This window comes from Lissotriton vulgaris, unplaced genomic scaffold (genome assembly GCF_964263255.1).
Source record: "Lissotriton vulgaris unplaced genomic scaffold, aLisVul1.2 SCAFFOLD_1162, whole genome shotgun sequence".
Classification (NCBI taxonomy): domain Eukaryota; kingdom Metazoa; phylum Chordata; class Amphibia; order Caudata; family Salamandridae; genus Lissotriton; species Lissotriton vulgaris.
The window spans coordinates 56,583-70,289 of NW_028253023.1; the positions used below are offsets into that span (position 1 = coordinate 56,583).

Below are 13,707 nucleotides of genomic sequence, written 5' to 3' on the forward strand. Positions count from 1 at the left end.
TCAAAAAATATATTTACACTATATCAACAAGACCATTATCATTAAATATTAATGAATTATAATTATTGTACTTCCCACAATATACCCGTATAAAACACACAACATACTCATAAAATGTAACAATAATTATTTACACAATTAACATAAACAATTATCAAATTAATAATGAATATTAATCAAACAAACAATTATTAGTTACTTAAAATTAATTTACTTCCCAACCATACCCTTACAAAACCCACAACTCACCTCTGAAATCTAAAAGAAACAAAATTACACAATTTACAAAATGAACAGTTGCATATTATTTATTAAAAAATAAATATTAATTCATTAAAATTAACTTCCTACCCTTTACCCCTATAAACATCTAAAATGAAACCTTAATACATAATTAAAATAATGAATTGTCAATTAAATAATAATAGAATTTAACTTATTATTAATTAAAATGTATTTACTCCCACCCTTTACCCCTATAAACCCCACAACCTTCACCTAAATCTTTTTCTATTAAACAATCAACATACTTATCAATTAATTGTTAATTAACATTTATCTAATTAACCCTACCCTTTATTCCTATAAACCCCACAACCCACATCTAAGAAAATAATTACGCATTTAACATTATTTATCAATTAATTTCTTGATATTAATTAACAACAAATTAATTAAGAATAAATTATGTTCCACACTTTACCCCTATAACACCACATCCTGCAACAAAACAAATTACACAATTCATATACTTAGGTATTAATTATTATTCATTAACTAATTATTAATTAAATATAAATTATTTTCCACCCCTCACCCTTATAAACCCCACAACCCGCACATAAAATGTACATTAAAAAAACTTAATAGCAAAATTAGCATAATTAAATATCAAATAAATAATAATAAAATCAAAATAATCATTAATTTATTATAACTAAATTACTTCTCATCCTATACCCCTATAAACCCACAACCGGCTACTGAACTAAAAAACACAAAATTGAATTAAATGTATCTTAATAGCCTCAAATAATTGAACAAATATACTAAAAAATAAAAACAATAATTATACAAAAAATATTACATCATATACATGCAAAATATATACTAAAATACATCATTTAAAACAGCATTTTAAACAACTCTGGCCCTCATTAGGATGTGGGTGGAAAAGCCTCCCAACACATGTCGGAGGCTTTCCCACCAACTTCCTTAGTTTGAATTCCAACCGCGGTATAGGATTACCGCAGCCATAATTTGAACAGGCCGGTCAATCCGGCTTGTTTTCCACGGGCTCATGGAGCCCGTTGACCAGTTGGAAACACACCATAATCCAGTGCAAATGGTGTTTCCACCGTCGGGATTATGTCGGTTTCCGACCGGCTTTCCATGTCGAGTTTTCCGACATGGAAAGCCTGTTGGAAAATGACTTTGGGGCCCCCTAGTGGGGCCCCCTTCTCACTGAAGCCTCCGGTTGGGGGTGTAGGTGCCCCCCTTTAAATCCCTGCACTGTGTAACAGGCACCGTGAGGTGCCTGCCAAACGATGCAGGGATTCACTCAAACTCCCCTTTGTATACGGGAGCTTGTGCTGTGAGTTGTTTCCGCCCGTCGCACAAGCTCCCATAGACAAATAGGAGTTTGCAACTGCTCCATGTGCAGTTGCATTGAAATACAGTCTGCGGAAATGCTGACCTATGGTCGGTTGGTTGCCACTCTACAACGGTCACATCCACCCAACATGCTATAGACAAATGGGAGTTTGCAACTGCACCATGTGCGGTTGCATCGAAATACAGTGTTCGGAAATGCCGACCTATGGTCGGTTGGTTGCCACGCCGCAAAGGTCACATCCACCCGACATCTTAATGACGGTCTATATTTTTGACAACAAAATTGATAAGTTCTATATTTAAAAAAATCTATTATTACTTACCTTAAATAAATATTCTTTTCATCGATATTCTTACTGATGATATTTTCATACCACAATATTTTAGACTCCATATTCTTGTATGGCGATATATTGTACTCAATATTTTGTCTAAATGCCATACAGCCAATAAGCCCACTATTCATAATTTAATGTTCTGATCTTTTGACAGTCAGTAGGTCTGCCATACTTAAAACACCTGCTATATTCAGCTATGCGCGCCTGCTGGAGTTTGAGCACCTGGCGCTGCGCCCAACTGCCCGCTGCACATGGCTTTTATGCAGTGTTTGGGTTGGGTTTCGACAGGGGGTTGGGCGCAGGCCTTGGCTGCAGGCCAGGCTCTGCGCCCAACCCCATGAACCGTATGTAGCCGAAGGCTATGTGCGGCAGGGTGTTAGCTGCCTGCAAGGAATTGGACGCTGGCCGTGGTCGCAGGTTTATTCTCCGAGTTTGGTACTTTTATATGCAGACCAACAAGCTGAAGATGGAGTTAGCAGGAGGTACCACTGGGGACTAATTGGCAAAACTCCCTTTAATTTAAACTTTGCCTTGACTTCTAGGAAGCTAGACTTGTGAGGAGAAGCATTCCTAAAAGTGGAGTACTGAGGGAAATTCCTCACACTTATATGGTCAATGGTGGCTGGAGTAAGATCACCAGAAACCTCACCCGTGCTGCCTAGGTGATTACTTCAGTAAGGTCCCTATGTATGCAAAACAAAGGTTTGGTTGCGACAATGTATTAAACCATGCTTATTTCCATTAGGATTTTGGGCTCTTGGACTGTTAGGAGAGTGTGAGTGAATGACTGAGACTCTGACTCATGAATACTAAAACCGGTGTGTTTATCAGTATAGGCCTTGGATGCCGTGGGATCAGTGAATAGAGCAGGAGGGACAGCAGACATGCATAACCCTTTCCCCAACATCCTGGTTTTCTCCTGTTTTAGTCCTCCTTGTTTCAACTGCTATGATTACAACATAAGTGTACCTTTGTTAATGTGCGGTTATCCATCTATCGGGCTTTAATGGAAATATCAATGTGTAAATTATAGATTAGCTACCAGATCAGCTTGAATTAGGGTACCGATTGCAAGTGTTATTTGCTAGCAGTTAGGAAATGAATGGAAACTGTGAGCAGTTGGAATAGTGTAAGGAACAAGTGTGATCAGAGGTTTAACTGCCGGCCTTGGATTCAAAAGAGTTGGTGAAGTGAGATGGGTCTACTTCTTCGTAGTTGACCTAGAGAGCGAAGTAAAATGTCTCAAGTATAAGGTAGAGTACTTCCCAAGTCATATTCTGGGACTGCGCTCTCCGGCTGAAGATGGGGATCTAAAGTCTGTGGTGCAAATATGATATCACTGTGGTGCTGCAGTTCTGTGTACTGAAAGCTGTGGCAGAGAATTTGGCATGGAGTGTTTGCTGAACTAGGAAGTTCCAGAGAAGGGACCTGATGATTGAAGCAGCAAATACAGAAGGAACTAGACTGGGTAATTTGATGGTCCAGGTGTTCCTGGCCCTGAACTGTGCCACTCTGGTTTTCAGGCCAGCTCTGCAGTTTGTCAAAAAAGGTGCTGATTTTGGGGATTAAGGCTATCTTCTCTTTCTGTGCCAAATTGTGGGTTCGGGATGAAGATGAGACTTTAACTTTTTCAAGCATAGAAGCTGGTAGAGAGTGCTTGGAGCCCCATTCCGAAGGTGGAGAATAGACTTGACTGGATTGCTTTATTTCAAAGTTGTTGTGTAGCAGCGGCGTGAAAAACATCTAAGAAAAATCCATTAGTCTAAGGGCCAAAATACAAGCCCATTATACTTGTCCGCCCCAACAATCTTCTTGCCTAGCGAAGTAAAACTCATACACTGTCTACAATAAATGAAACGTTAAGATATGCATGGAAAGGGCCCGATTCACAAATCAACCCTTTCAATCACATTACTGCCATTGCCCTCCACTCCGCCTCAGTCACAAGCCACATGATTGCATATTTCTCACTGAAGAAAAAACAAAAGGTCGTGTTGACCTGCAAGACACTCCCTTCTCCATTACAGATGGGGAGTTATGGGTTGATGGGTCATGTTTGAAATTACCCGATGGCGCTACTTCTGCTGCCTATGCTATTACGATACTTCAGACAATAGTTGAGACTGCTCCTATCCCACAGAAATCAGCTCAAGCAGCTGAACTGAATGCTCTAACCAGAGCATGTGAGCTTAGTACAGACCTGATTGTCAGTGTCTACACTGTTAGTCAGTATGCGTTCGGGTTAGCGCACAATTCTGGCCGCCTGTGGAAAGAATGAGGTTTTCTCACTTCAAATGGAACACAGATAGTGCATGGAGAACTAATGCAAGATCTTCTTACTGCCTTAACCTATCCAAAGAAAATATATTTTGTCAAGTGTAGCGCACACAAGAAGGTGACAGACAAAATAGGAGGTGGTAATGCCTTTGCAGATTTACAGCCCGTGAGACTGCAACGCAGCGAAGCACCACGTCTATGTATGTGGTTAAGTCGCAAGCTGAACGTTAGCATGATGCTAGACAGGAAATGTTGGATATGCAACAATCTGCATCCTATGATGAATTAGACCAATGGCCTAAGGAGGGAGCACTGGATGATGAGGGCTGTTGGATGAGCAAAGATAAGACTAAATGGAAGTTGCCCACTGCATACCTATACTCTCTGATTCATATGACCCATGGTCCAGCCTATGTAGGTGCATCTTCAATAGCAAAATAGATTATGCAAGTCTGGGACCTTCCCGATATTGCTGGAACTGCTAAAAAGATAGTCCAGTCTTGCCTGGTCTGTCTTCAGTAGAATCCTAGAAAGGGAACACAAAGTCCAACAAGAGGGTTTGCACCACCAACTAAACCCTTTGAGGTCCTTCAGATGGACTACATCAGTTTGAGTGCTGCAATAACCCTAAATATGTCTTAGTAGTAGTCTGCGCCTTCAGCAAATGGGTGGAGGCATATGCTACAAAAGACAATACAGCTCTCACAACTGCAAAAATACTACTGAAGGAATTCTTCCCTCGATTTGGTGCTTGTCGAATTTTATGGAGCGATAATGGGCCTCATTTCATTGGACAGGTTGTAGAGTACGTTATGAAAGGGCTAGGGGGTCAAGCAGAAGTTCCATGCTGATTTTCACCTACAGTCAACAGTCTTGGTGGAACGTTATAACTCCACATTGAAACTGAAATTGACAAAAATACTGGCCTCGACTTCTTTGAAATGGCATGATGCATTGCCCTTAGCGCTGCTGTACATCAGATCAATACCTCATACACTTCTGGGCTTGCCCCATATGAGGTTGTGTTTTGCAGGCCCATGAATATTTGGGGGATTCCTAAGCCTCACCCTATACATGATGTGCCTCACACATTAATGAGTGATTATCTGTCTCAGTTAACTGACAGTTTACTTTCCATTCATCAGCAGGTTCAAGAAGCTTTCCCGGACCAGTCACAGGGTGATGGACATGATTTGCGCCCAGGTGACCATGTGATGGTCAAACTATTTCAGCGAACAAATTGTTTAGAACCTGTCTGGAGGGGCCTGGAACAGGTCCTCCTCACCACCCGAACCGCAGTCCGAGTGACCATGAAAGAAAAACTGGATACATGCTAGCAACTGCAAGAAGGTTCCACACACTTTAAAGCATTAAAGCATCATCAAGACATTTTGGTCATAGAGACAGGACGAGCTGCATCACCTGAAAGAACTGAGGAAGTTTTTCCGGATCACACTATTCCAGGTACCTACTCCGACCCAGGAAGAAAGGCTTTCCAGTGCAAAACAAGACAGGTGAAGCCATTGTCCTGAGTGGTTAAGTCTGACATCAAAGAGGGGGCTGTCTATTAGTGGCTACTCATCTCAACGTCAGTGAAGAAACCAACTTCCACTCAGGACTCTTAGGGCGCTACCTTTCTTGTCCTTTGCCGAAAGATGATCCCCCCTAAGGAGAAGAAGGGGATTGCTGCGATGATGTGTAATGGCTGTACACTTTGCATCCTTGTTTCAACTTTGATTGCTGCTATTATCGCTACTGTAATGTGGGTACTGAGGGAAGTAATGCCTGGGGCTTCCTTGCTCAACATTACTGCTACATCGCCTCCTATAAAGGAACACCATCATTTTGATTTACCGCAATATGAACAGGGGTACCCGCAAAATCTGAGAGAATTAATTTCTTCAAATGTTGCATCAGACACACCAGCTAAGCCATGCTACTAACTGTTGGATTTGTGGCAAGATTCCTCCTCATCAGAACATAAAAGGAATCCCGTTACCACCACTGCCATTTTCTCACAATGGCTCATGCCAAGCTTGGTTTAAACTACTCTATGCTTCCTATAAATTTAACCTCTCAGAAACATGGGATGTGGGCGACCTCAACCCCATACTGAATAAAGTATGCTATCCCAACAAAGATGGGGACCCACAAGCAAAGGGGACCGTCTTGGAGATGGAAGAATATAGTAGAGGTAATGCAGCAACAAAATATGTGTATCCATACTCTAGATCAGCTAAAGTAAATGGGCCACCCGTTATCTCTGTTGTTCTGACTATTGCCCCCTCTGTCTACAGAGTACAGGCAAAGTGCTAATGGGTCACAGTAACTGTACTACAGTGTTGCAAATGTCCACGAGGGGCCGAAGCTGCTTCCTTGCATCACGTCATACTTATTTTGTTTGTGGGGCTAAGGCATACTACTTCCTACCTTCAGGCTGGTCTGGTAACTGTTACATAGTCTTTCTTTTACCACCCGTGTTTCTAGCTCCCCCAACATACCACCAAGATTTGGAATTGTTCAATCACCATGTAGGTAGTAGGGAAAAACGTGCCATCGATGTCTCTGTAGTCGATCAAACCGAGACCACATGGGAACAATATACAGACTTTAATAAAGGATGCCTTTCATAAGGGACAAAAACTGTTTTAACTTATGCTCAAAGGGTTGTCTCTGGAAAAGTGTAAATTCTATGTTAGCATATCCATTTCGTTTCTATCATATTCATTTTACTCTCTGCTGTTCGCCTTTTCACCCAGCCTGTGTCCTTAATTTTAGCAGACGTCTCTGACATGGTCAATCTGATGTACGTGCTGAGGGGCTGCAGCTGCCGGTGCACCTGGTATTAAATAATCAAATGATTGCTTTTGCCTCTATAAACATTCCTTACTCCCCCACCTCATCTCCTGACCACCTGGTCACCCTATAGCTATTTCTGTGCTTAAACTTGTTTCCTCCAGTTTTCCTTCCCATGTGATTACACTGCAACAAGCATTATATAAGGGGGATGTTTTTTTTGCATTCAATGTACTTCCTCCCACAACACTTGCGGATGTTCGGATGCAGTCCCGCTCATGAGTATTTAATAAACTTGGTTTGTTTTAATTTACTCCAGTGCCGATCTCTCGTTTGTTAGTCTTAGGACCCGTGGACGAGAGGGTGACCCTGCACCAGTGTGCCCACACTGGGGTACATTTTCACAGAGGTGCTCTTCTTTATTCCTCATACACCTTATCTAGTTAAAATGGAGCACTCTTGACTTGCAATATGAATATAGATGCCCTATATCAGATACACAGAACACTTGTAGAAGGTGAATACCTGTGACACCATCATTACCTTTGTACCTTAGATGAACATTATAGTGCTTAGTGTATAGCACATAACCTTGTTTGTCAACCAGAACACAGTAGAGGCACTAATATGAACCCACACGATCCGGAATGCTTGTTTGTTAAAATAACTTTCATAGCCACTTGTAATAATCAGGTAAGGTCTACCTGCTATAACATGTGGTTAAGCCGTGGGCGTTTTTTTATGTGAGAATTTTCTGAGTGGTTTATTCATGTTTTATCATCACTCGCGGCTAATAATAACTATGGCTTTTGTGTAACAAGATTAATAAGAGTGTTTCTTTAGCAGCACAAAGCCGAAGTCTTTCCCTGCTCGGGCATTTGATAGGCATCAATATGAGTCCAAACGGTCATGCGTATCTTTCACCAAAAAATCGTAGCTATTGAAACTTTTGTGCAACATTTACCCGGATAAAAACAACTTCATTACGTCCAGGGTGTTCGCCATGAGAGTCTTTGTGAGCGGTATAATAAGGTTTTACAAATCGCTCCCGTTTTAAAACACACCTCGGCTCCTTTAATCAATTAAAAAAATGAAGGAAACATCATGACATGCGAGTCACGTGTCTATTGTCACGTGTCCCGCGTCTGACGTTATTTCAAACTAACGCGCCCGGGCTCGGCGTTCTTTCGGGCCACGGATGTGAAAGGCTAGGTTGCCTGAGGGGAGCCGCCGGCTACAAAGTAAGTGCAGGATCGCAAAGGGTTTTCTTCCAACTGGCATTACGATTGGGAAAGCGGAAGCAACTGTGCTATAAGCGCTGTGGCAACATACTAACATAGCTTTCACTGATCATTCTTTAGATTGCACGACGTGAAGAAAACCCCTGCCGTGTCCGCCCATGTTACGCGGAAACCAAGCGCAACTTGTAAGTTCCGGGAGAGGTTTATTGTCTACCCCCCCCCCCCCTTTTAAACTTGTAATATATAACGGAGTTGTCACGGGCTCCGTTAAGAGCCAAACAATTTAAACAGCGTGCACATGCTTTGCAATAGTAATTTCATGTTTTTGAGGCACAGTTCGGTTGCATTGAGTAATCTGAACACCATGCAGCCTCTGATAAAATGTTTCATGACAATTACAGTCTTATGCAACATAGCAACTGACTTTGCACAATACAATCATGTTCCTAGAAAATTATAGCGAGATTATGTGACATACAATTTTAGTCACCCTTTGGCATTCAGAGCACGACATATGCCGGCATGATTGAAATGTCACTGACATGGGTGCCACCTGGTGATGGTATAAAGTATGGAAACGCTGCCCGGGGATTATTCACAGGTATAAATGGAACCATGTGATTAATTTACCTCTGGTATTTTCTGTTGTTTTCTTCCTACAGGCTTGAGGCCCCAGTAAATTACTGAGGGTACCCACACGGATATATCCGTAAGTAATACATTTTTTTATTTTTCACATAAATATCCTCACGGCTGGGTGCACCTTAGAGTGTGCACACCACCGGAGGATTACACTGTTGGTCCTGACGAATGCTGAGCGATTTTAGCTCTGACAGCTGAAACATGTTGACCAAATTCATATAGGACTTAAGGTTTCCTAATAAAGAAACCCTCCTATAAGTCCAAACATCACCTGTTTTTAACAAATGCGGGTTGGACTATTAATAAAGTAGTTGACAGTCACAACTACGCATTTTTAATCTTTTTTGCACACACTTAGCACAATTGGGTTTTTCACTGCATCAACACACAAAAGAACCTGCTCCGCTGTAAACAGGCGTAGAAGCACACTGGGAGGACACTCGGTCCTTCCAGTGGGAACCCAATGATGAAGCATGTCACCACTAGGTGGTGAGTGAGGGTTCTTTTTATAATCAACTTTTGTTGTTTTTTTCTCACCCGGTTCCACGTTTTTCCCTCTTTTGGATTTTAATTTGAGGTGTCATACTATTTTCACTCTTTCGTTGTTAATTAATACTGATACTAGGGGTAAAAGAGTGAGTATTTATACCCTGACTCTCTTGTTGTTTGAAGTAGCTCTTCTTTATTCCCCATTGTCTGAGTCGTGTTCATTGTATGCTACCAGGAGATTTTTTACCTGTTTGGATTCAAATTAATATTGCCTAAAATTGGGCCCAGATCATCATCTTCCTATTTGATTTCCCACTGAGGAGATAGATTCCGCCGCTAAAGGGTTAATGGTAACTTGCTATTCGTTCGATAATTCCCATGGCATCTATGGTGTACCATGCCTCGAGGTTCAATATTATATAATCAATTAGGCTTGAGTGTATCCCTCAGGTGTATGACATTTTGTCCAGTGTGTCTGAAATTGTGCTCCATTTAAAGTGAGAAGGGCATTTGCAGGCATTAAATTAGACAGCTTTACACCCCCTTTGGTAACTTTTTATTGCTTTAAGATGATTTCTGGCGCACTCCAAGAAACCTCTTCCTCACTAGATGTGGGCTTTAGAGGCTTCTATGATGGATTAATTTCCAAATCTCCTCAAATTACTGTTCACTGCAAGTTTAAATATATATTGTGCAACTGTTGCTTTTCTAAAGCTTTCCTCTAGCAAGTTAAGCAGTGAAAACTTGATATCAAAGTTGGCCAGTGGAAAATAAACATTGTAAATTTGAATGTTGTATAGATCACTTGTTCGCTTTAAGCACTGAATATTATTGTTAATGATTTTATTTGGCTTCCTTTTCATGTGGTGTGTTGAGATCCAGACCGTTAAGTCTCTCCTGGTTCTTCCTCAACTTAATTTAATCTGTAGGATGTGGTAGGCAATATATCAGACAAGCTCGACATGGATCACAGCCCAACATTCCTCAAGGCAACAGACTTGGGGGTCGATTATGATGTCAATCGAAAAGTCTCCGAATCAGATTTGGGTCTTCTGATTCAGATTTGGAAGCCTGGTTTCCAGCCGAATCGTAAACCTTTCTGAACGAGCAATTACGCTGTTCGGACTTTCCAAATCGGTTCTGTATCCATACAGAAAGTTCGATTTGTTTAGAGCTGGATTGTGTGTGTCTATGGGCCACAGTTCCAAACGACTCAGAAGCTTTCCAACCGAGCAATTACGATGACAGATTTGGACAGCCTTTCTGAATCATTTGTTCGTACTTGGATCGGCTGTCGGAAGCTGACTTTGGGGGCCCCGTATCAGGCCCCCCTTCAACCAGGGCCTTCCGAATTTGGCCTGTGGGGGTACCCATGGGACTCCCCATTTCAACCATGCACACTGTAGCAGGCACCAAGGGGTGCACGCCACAGGGTGCACGATTTTCTCCAGCCACCACTTTCTTCGATAGGAGCCTGTGTATTCGGTCGGAACACAGGCTCTCATTGAAGTCAATGGGATTCCGACCAAATCGTATCTGGAAGCATCCGGCTGCATCGTAATCGGTCAGCCCGACTCCCCGGATCCGATCCATGCGGAAACCATTCTGAAACCGATTTGGTTGGAATCCTTTCCGACCTACATCGTAATCTATCACTTGGTGTTTAATAAATTGTACCCCCTCTTTTTCCTCTATGTTTGCTGGCAGCCAGACTATGTTACTGCTCAAAAGCCGGAAATGGCAAAGGTTGGGTGCAAAACTTCTAGTCTCATATGGAAGGTTTCCACGTGGGTGTCTTGACTGAGTATTGTTTTGGCTTGATAGGATTTGTGAGTGCTCTATACAGTGGATGTGGATAAAGACTTGATTCCCCAGCCTCCTTTGTTGTAACCATGCCAGTCCCGATTTTTTGCTTTATACAGATTTTTAAGTCTTGCCTACACAGTGCTCACACTGTGCTGCGATACACAATATTTACAATTCAGTCGTCTTACGACACACCCACAGCATGCCATTCGTTGTTTTCGTTGTCTCTTTCATTTGCAATCTTTCAATTGCTTAGCTCCCATAAGCTCCCATTCCTTTCTTATGTTAGCTCCTCCCTTGGGCTAGGACTAAGTACATGTGCTCTTCCTCATCTTTGTTCATCCTTCTTTGTTTTGGTATTATTTCTGGACTTTTGATGTGGTTTCCTACTTTTAACACAGGCATACAAAGAGCTTATTTATGTTGCTTTCATCCTATTTGTCATCTCTATTGACACTTTAGTTCATTACAGCCACAACCGTACTTCTCTACTCCACTCTTCTTTAGGGTACGCCACAACAATCCACGCCACTCCACTCTGCAACATGTGACTCAACTCCACTCTACATCACAGTGCTCAACTCCACTTCACTCCACTCTACTCTAAACCACTCTGCTTTATGCCACTGCACTCTACACTGCTCCATGCTATACCAATCTACATCACTCCTTTCTACGACAACCTACCCCACTCTATTGCACTCTACTCTACGCCAATCCACTCCACACTACTCCACTCGTTGCCAGTCCACTCCTCTGTATGCCGCTTTACTCTTCGCTACTCCACTCTACTCTGCCCAGCTATACTCTTCGCCACTCCACTACTCAACTACATGCAACTCCACTCCACTTTAAGCTATGGCATTTTCCTTTACACCACACCACTAGCATTTTGCCATGATGCTGTACAGCATGGCTAAAAGACATTGGCAAAGATAACATCCATCACATAAGTTAGACTTGTTGGCTTTGCCAATACTTGCTTTTTTGTGGATATCTTCAGACATCATATAGTCAATGGTTGGGCCACAGGACCACATTTTATAAGAATTGTCATCAGTCATTCAAGAATGTGTTTTCTACAGGTGAACAAAAGAATTAAAATTAATTTGTTACGTATCTGTTTTAGTAAGAAATGCAGTGACCTGCCTAGTGCCGATAATCAGGGGGCAGCTTCTTTCGTTCGAATGAGAATACTAAATTTGTATGTTGGGTTTTTAAAAAGTTGTGTTTGTTCTCCTCAACTGTACGTTGGGTGCCCTGAAAACCTGCAAATGCCATAGTTTCTTCAAATTCTAGTCAGCTCAATGAATACTGTTGCTTAATGCTATGCTGTGCTAATTTGGACTGCTTCATTATTGTAGTCTCTTTTCTTTTAGCGGCTTCGAGAAGGAGTATTGAGAGACCTCGAACGACAACATAGAAAAGAAGAGAACCTCCGGCTTCTCCAAGATCAAATCGCATTGACCAGACAACTGGAGGTGGAAAGAGAAAAGATGATGACTAAGGGGTCCTAAGTCTTAATTTTACAACAAAAGCACTGTGGTATTTCCCAACAGTTCATTTCTCATTTTGCAACAGTAACAAAAGTTGGAAGGAGTAGGTTAAGTTAGCAAAAACCTTTTACGTTTACGGCCACCCTCAACTTAAATCTTTTTAATTTTTCAGTGGTCTCTTAAATACTTTTACATTTTTGTGAACTCCAATATGGCAAAAAAAATAGAAATCTAGACCAGACGTTCTCTTTCTGATGAAGTGGGATGGATAGTTGCCCTTTGGGTGAAAATATGAGTCATCATTTGGACGACGAGGCGACCCGCACCTCTGCCTCCGAAGGGCTGGAGGAGGGAGAAGTGGAGGGTGAGACCCTGCTACTTGTTGAATCAGAGGACCAGGCATCGGTGGACCTTTCGCATGATATGAGTGGGGACTCGTTGAACAGTGACCTGGGGGATGATGGAGACTCTTCTTGGATGGATGAGATATCTTATTACTGCGACAAGTGCCAACAATGGATTCTTGCAAGTATGATTTTTTTGGTTTTAGTTTTGTACTATATCTAGAAATTATTTCTCAGCATTTCGAACCAACCTTTGTTGCTTTTTTGCTTTCCATTCAATGCCAGTGTCTGTAATGTTATTTATTTAATTAGCCATATCCGTTTTAAACCTTACAGTCATATAACCGACCTGGAGGAAATATTTTCAGCTCAGTACTTTAGTTTTCTATAAGACTTTGCTTGGTAACAGCATCTGTTGCAGGTTGAAACCCCTCAGCCATGCTCATTCAGTGGCCAGATAAGACTGTTAAGCAAAGTTGGACAACCAACGTTGCAATTGGTTGTCCAACTTTGGAACCTGAAGAATGAATGTGTTAAAATGTTACAATTTACTGAAAGGGAATGCTTTTGCTTAGTATTTCTAGATAAAGAGCGCACAAATGTCACTCCCTAGCAAATACACCACCGGTCAATGAAAGGAGCTGATTAAACATTTAAAAAAAGA

At 41.6% G+C, this 13,707-nt stretch overlaps 1 protein-coding gene across 3 annotated transcripts in view; it reads left to right on the forward strand.

The window, feature by feature from the left end:
- The first annotated feature begins 12,865 nt into the window (after positions 1–12,865).
- KAT14 (lysine acetyltransferase 14) overlaps positions 12,866–13,707 on the forward strand; it is a 614,848-nt gene continuing 614,006 nt past the window's right edge. For all 3 annotated transcript variants that reach the window (XM_086951254.1, XM_086951255.1, XM_086951256.1), the window contains exon 1: positions 12,866–13,228. In XM_086951254.1, coding sequence (XP_086807380.1) covers positions 12,964–13,228 — 265 coding nt within the window. In that variant the 5' untranslated portion in view covers positions 12,866–12,963. The remainder of the gene's footprint in view (positions 13,229–13,707) is intronic.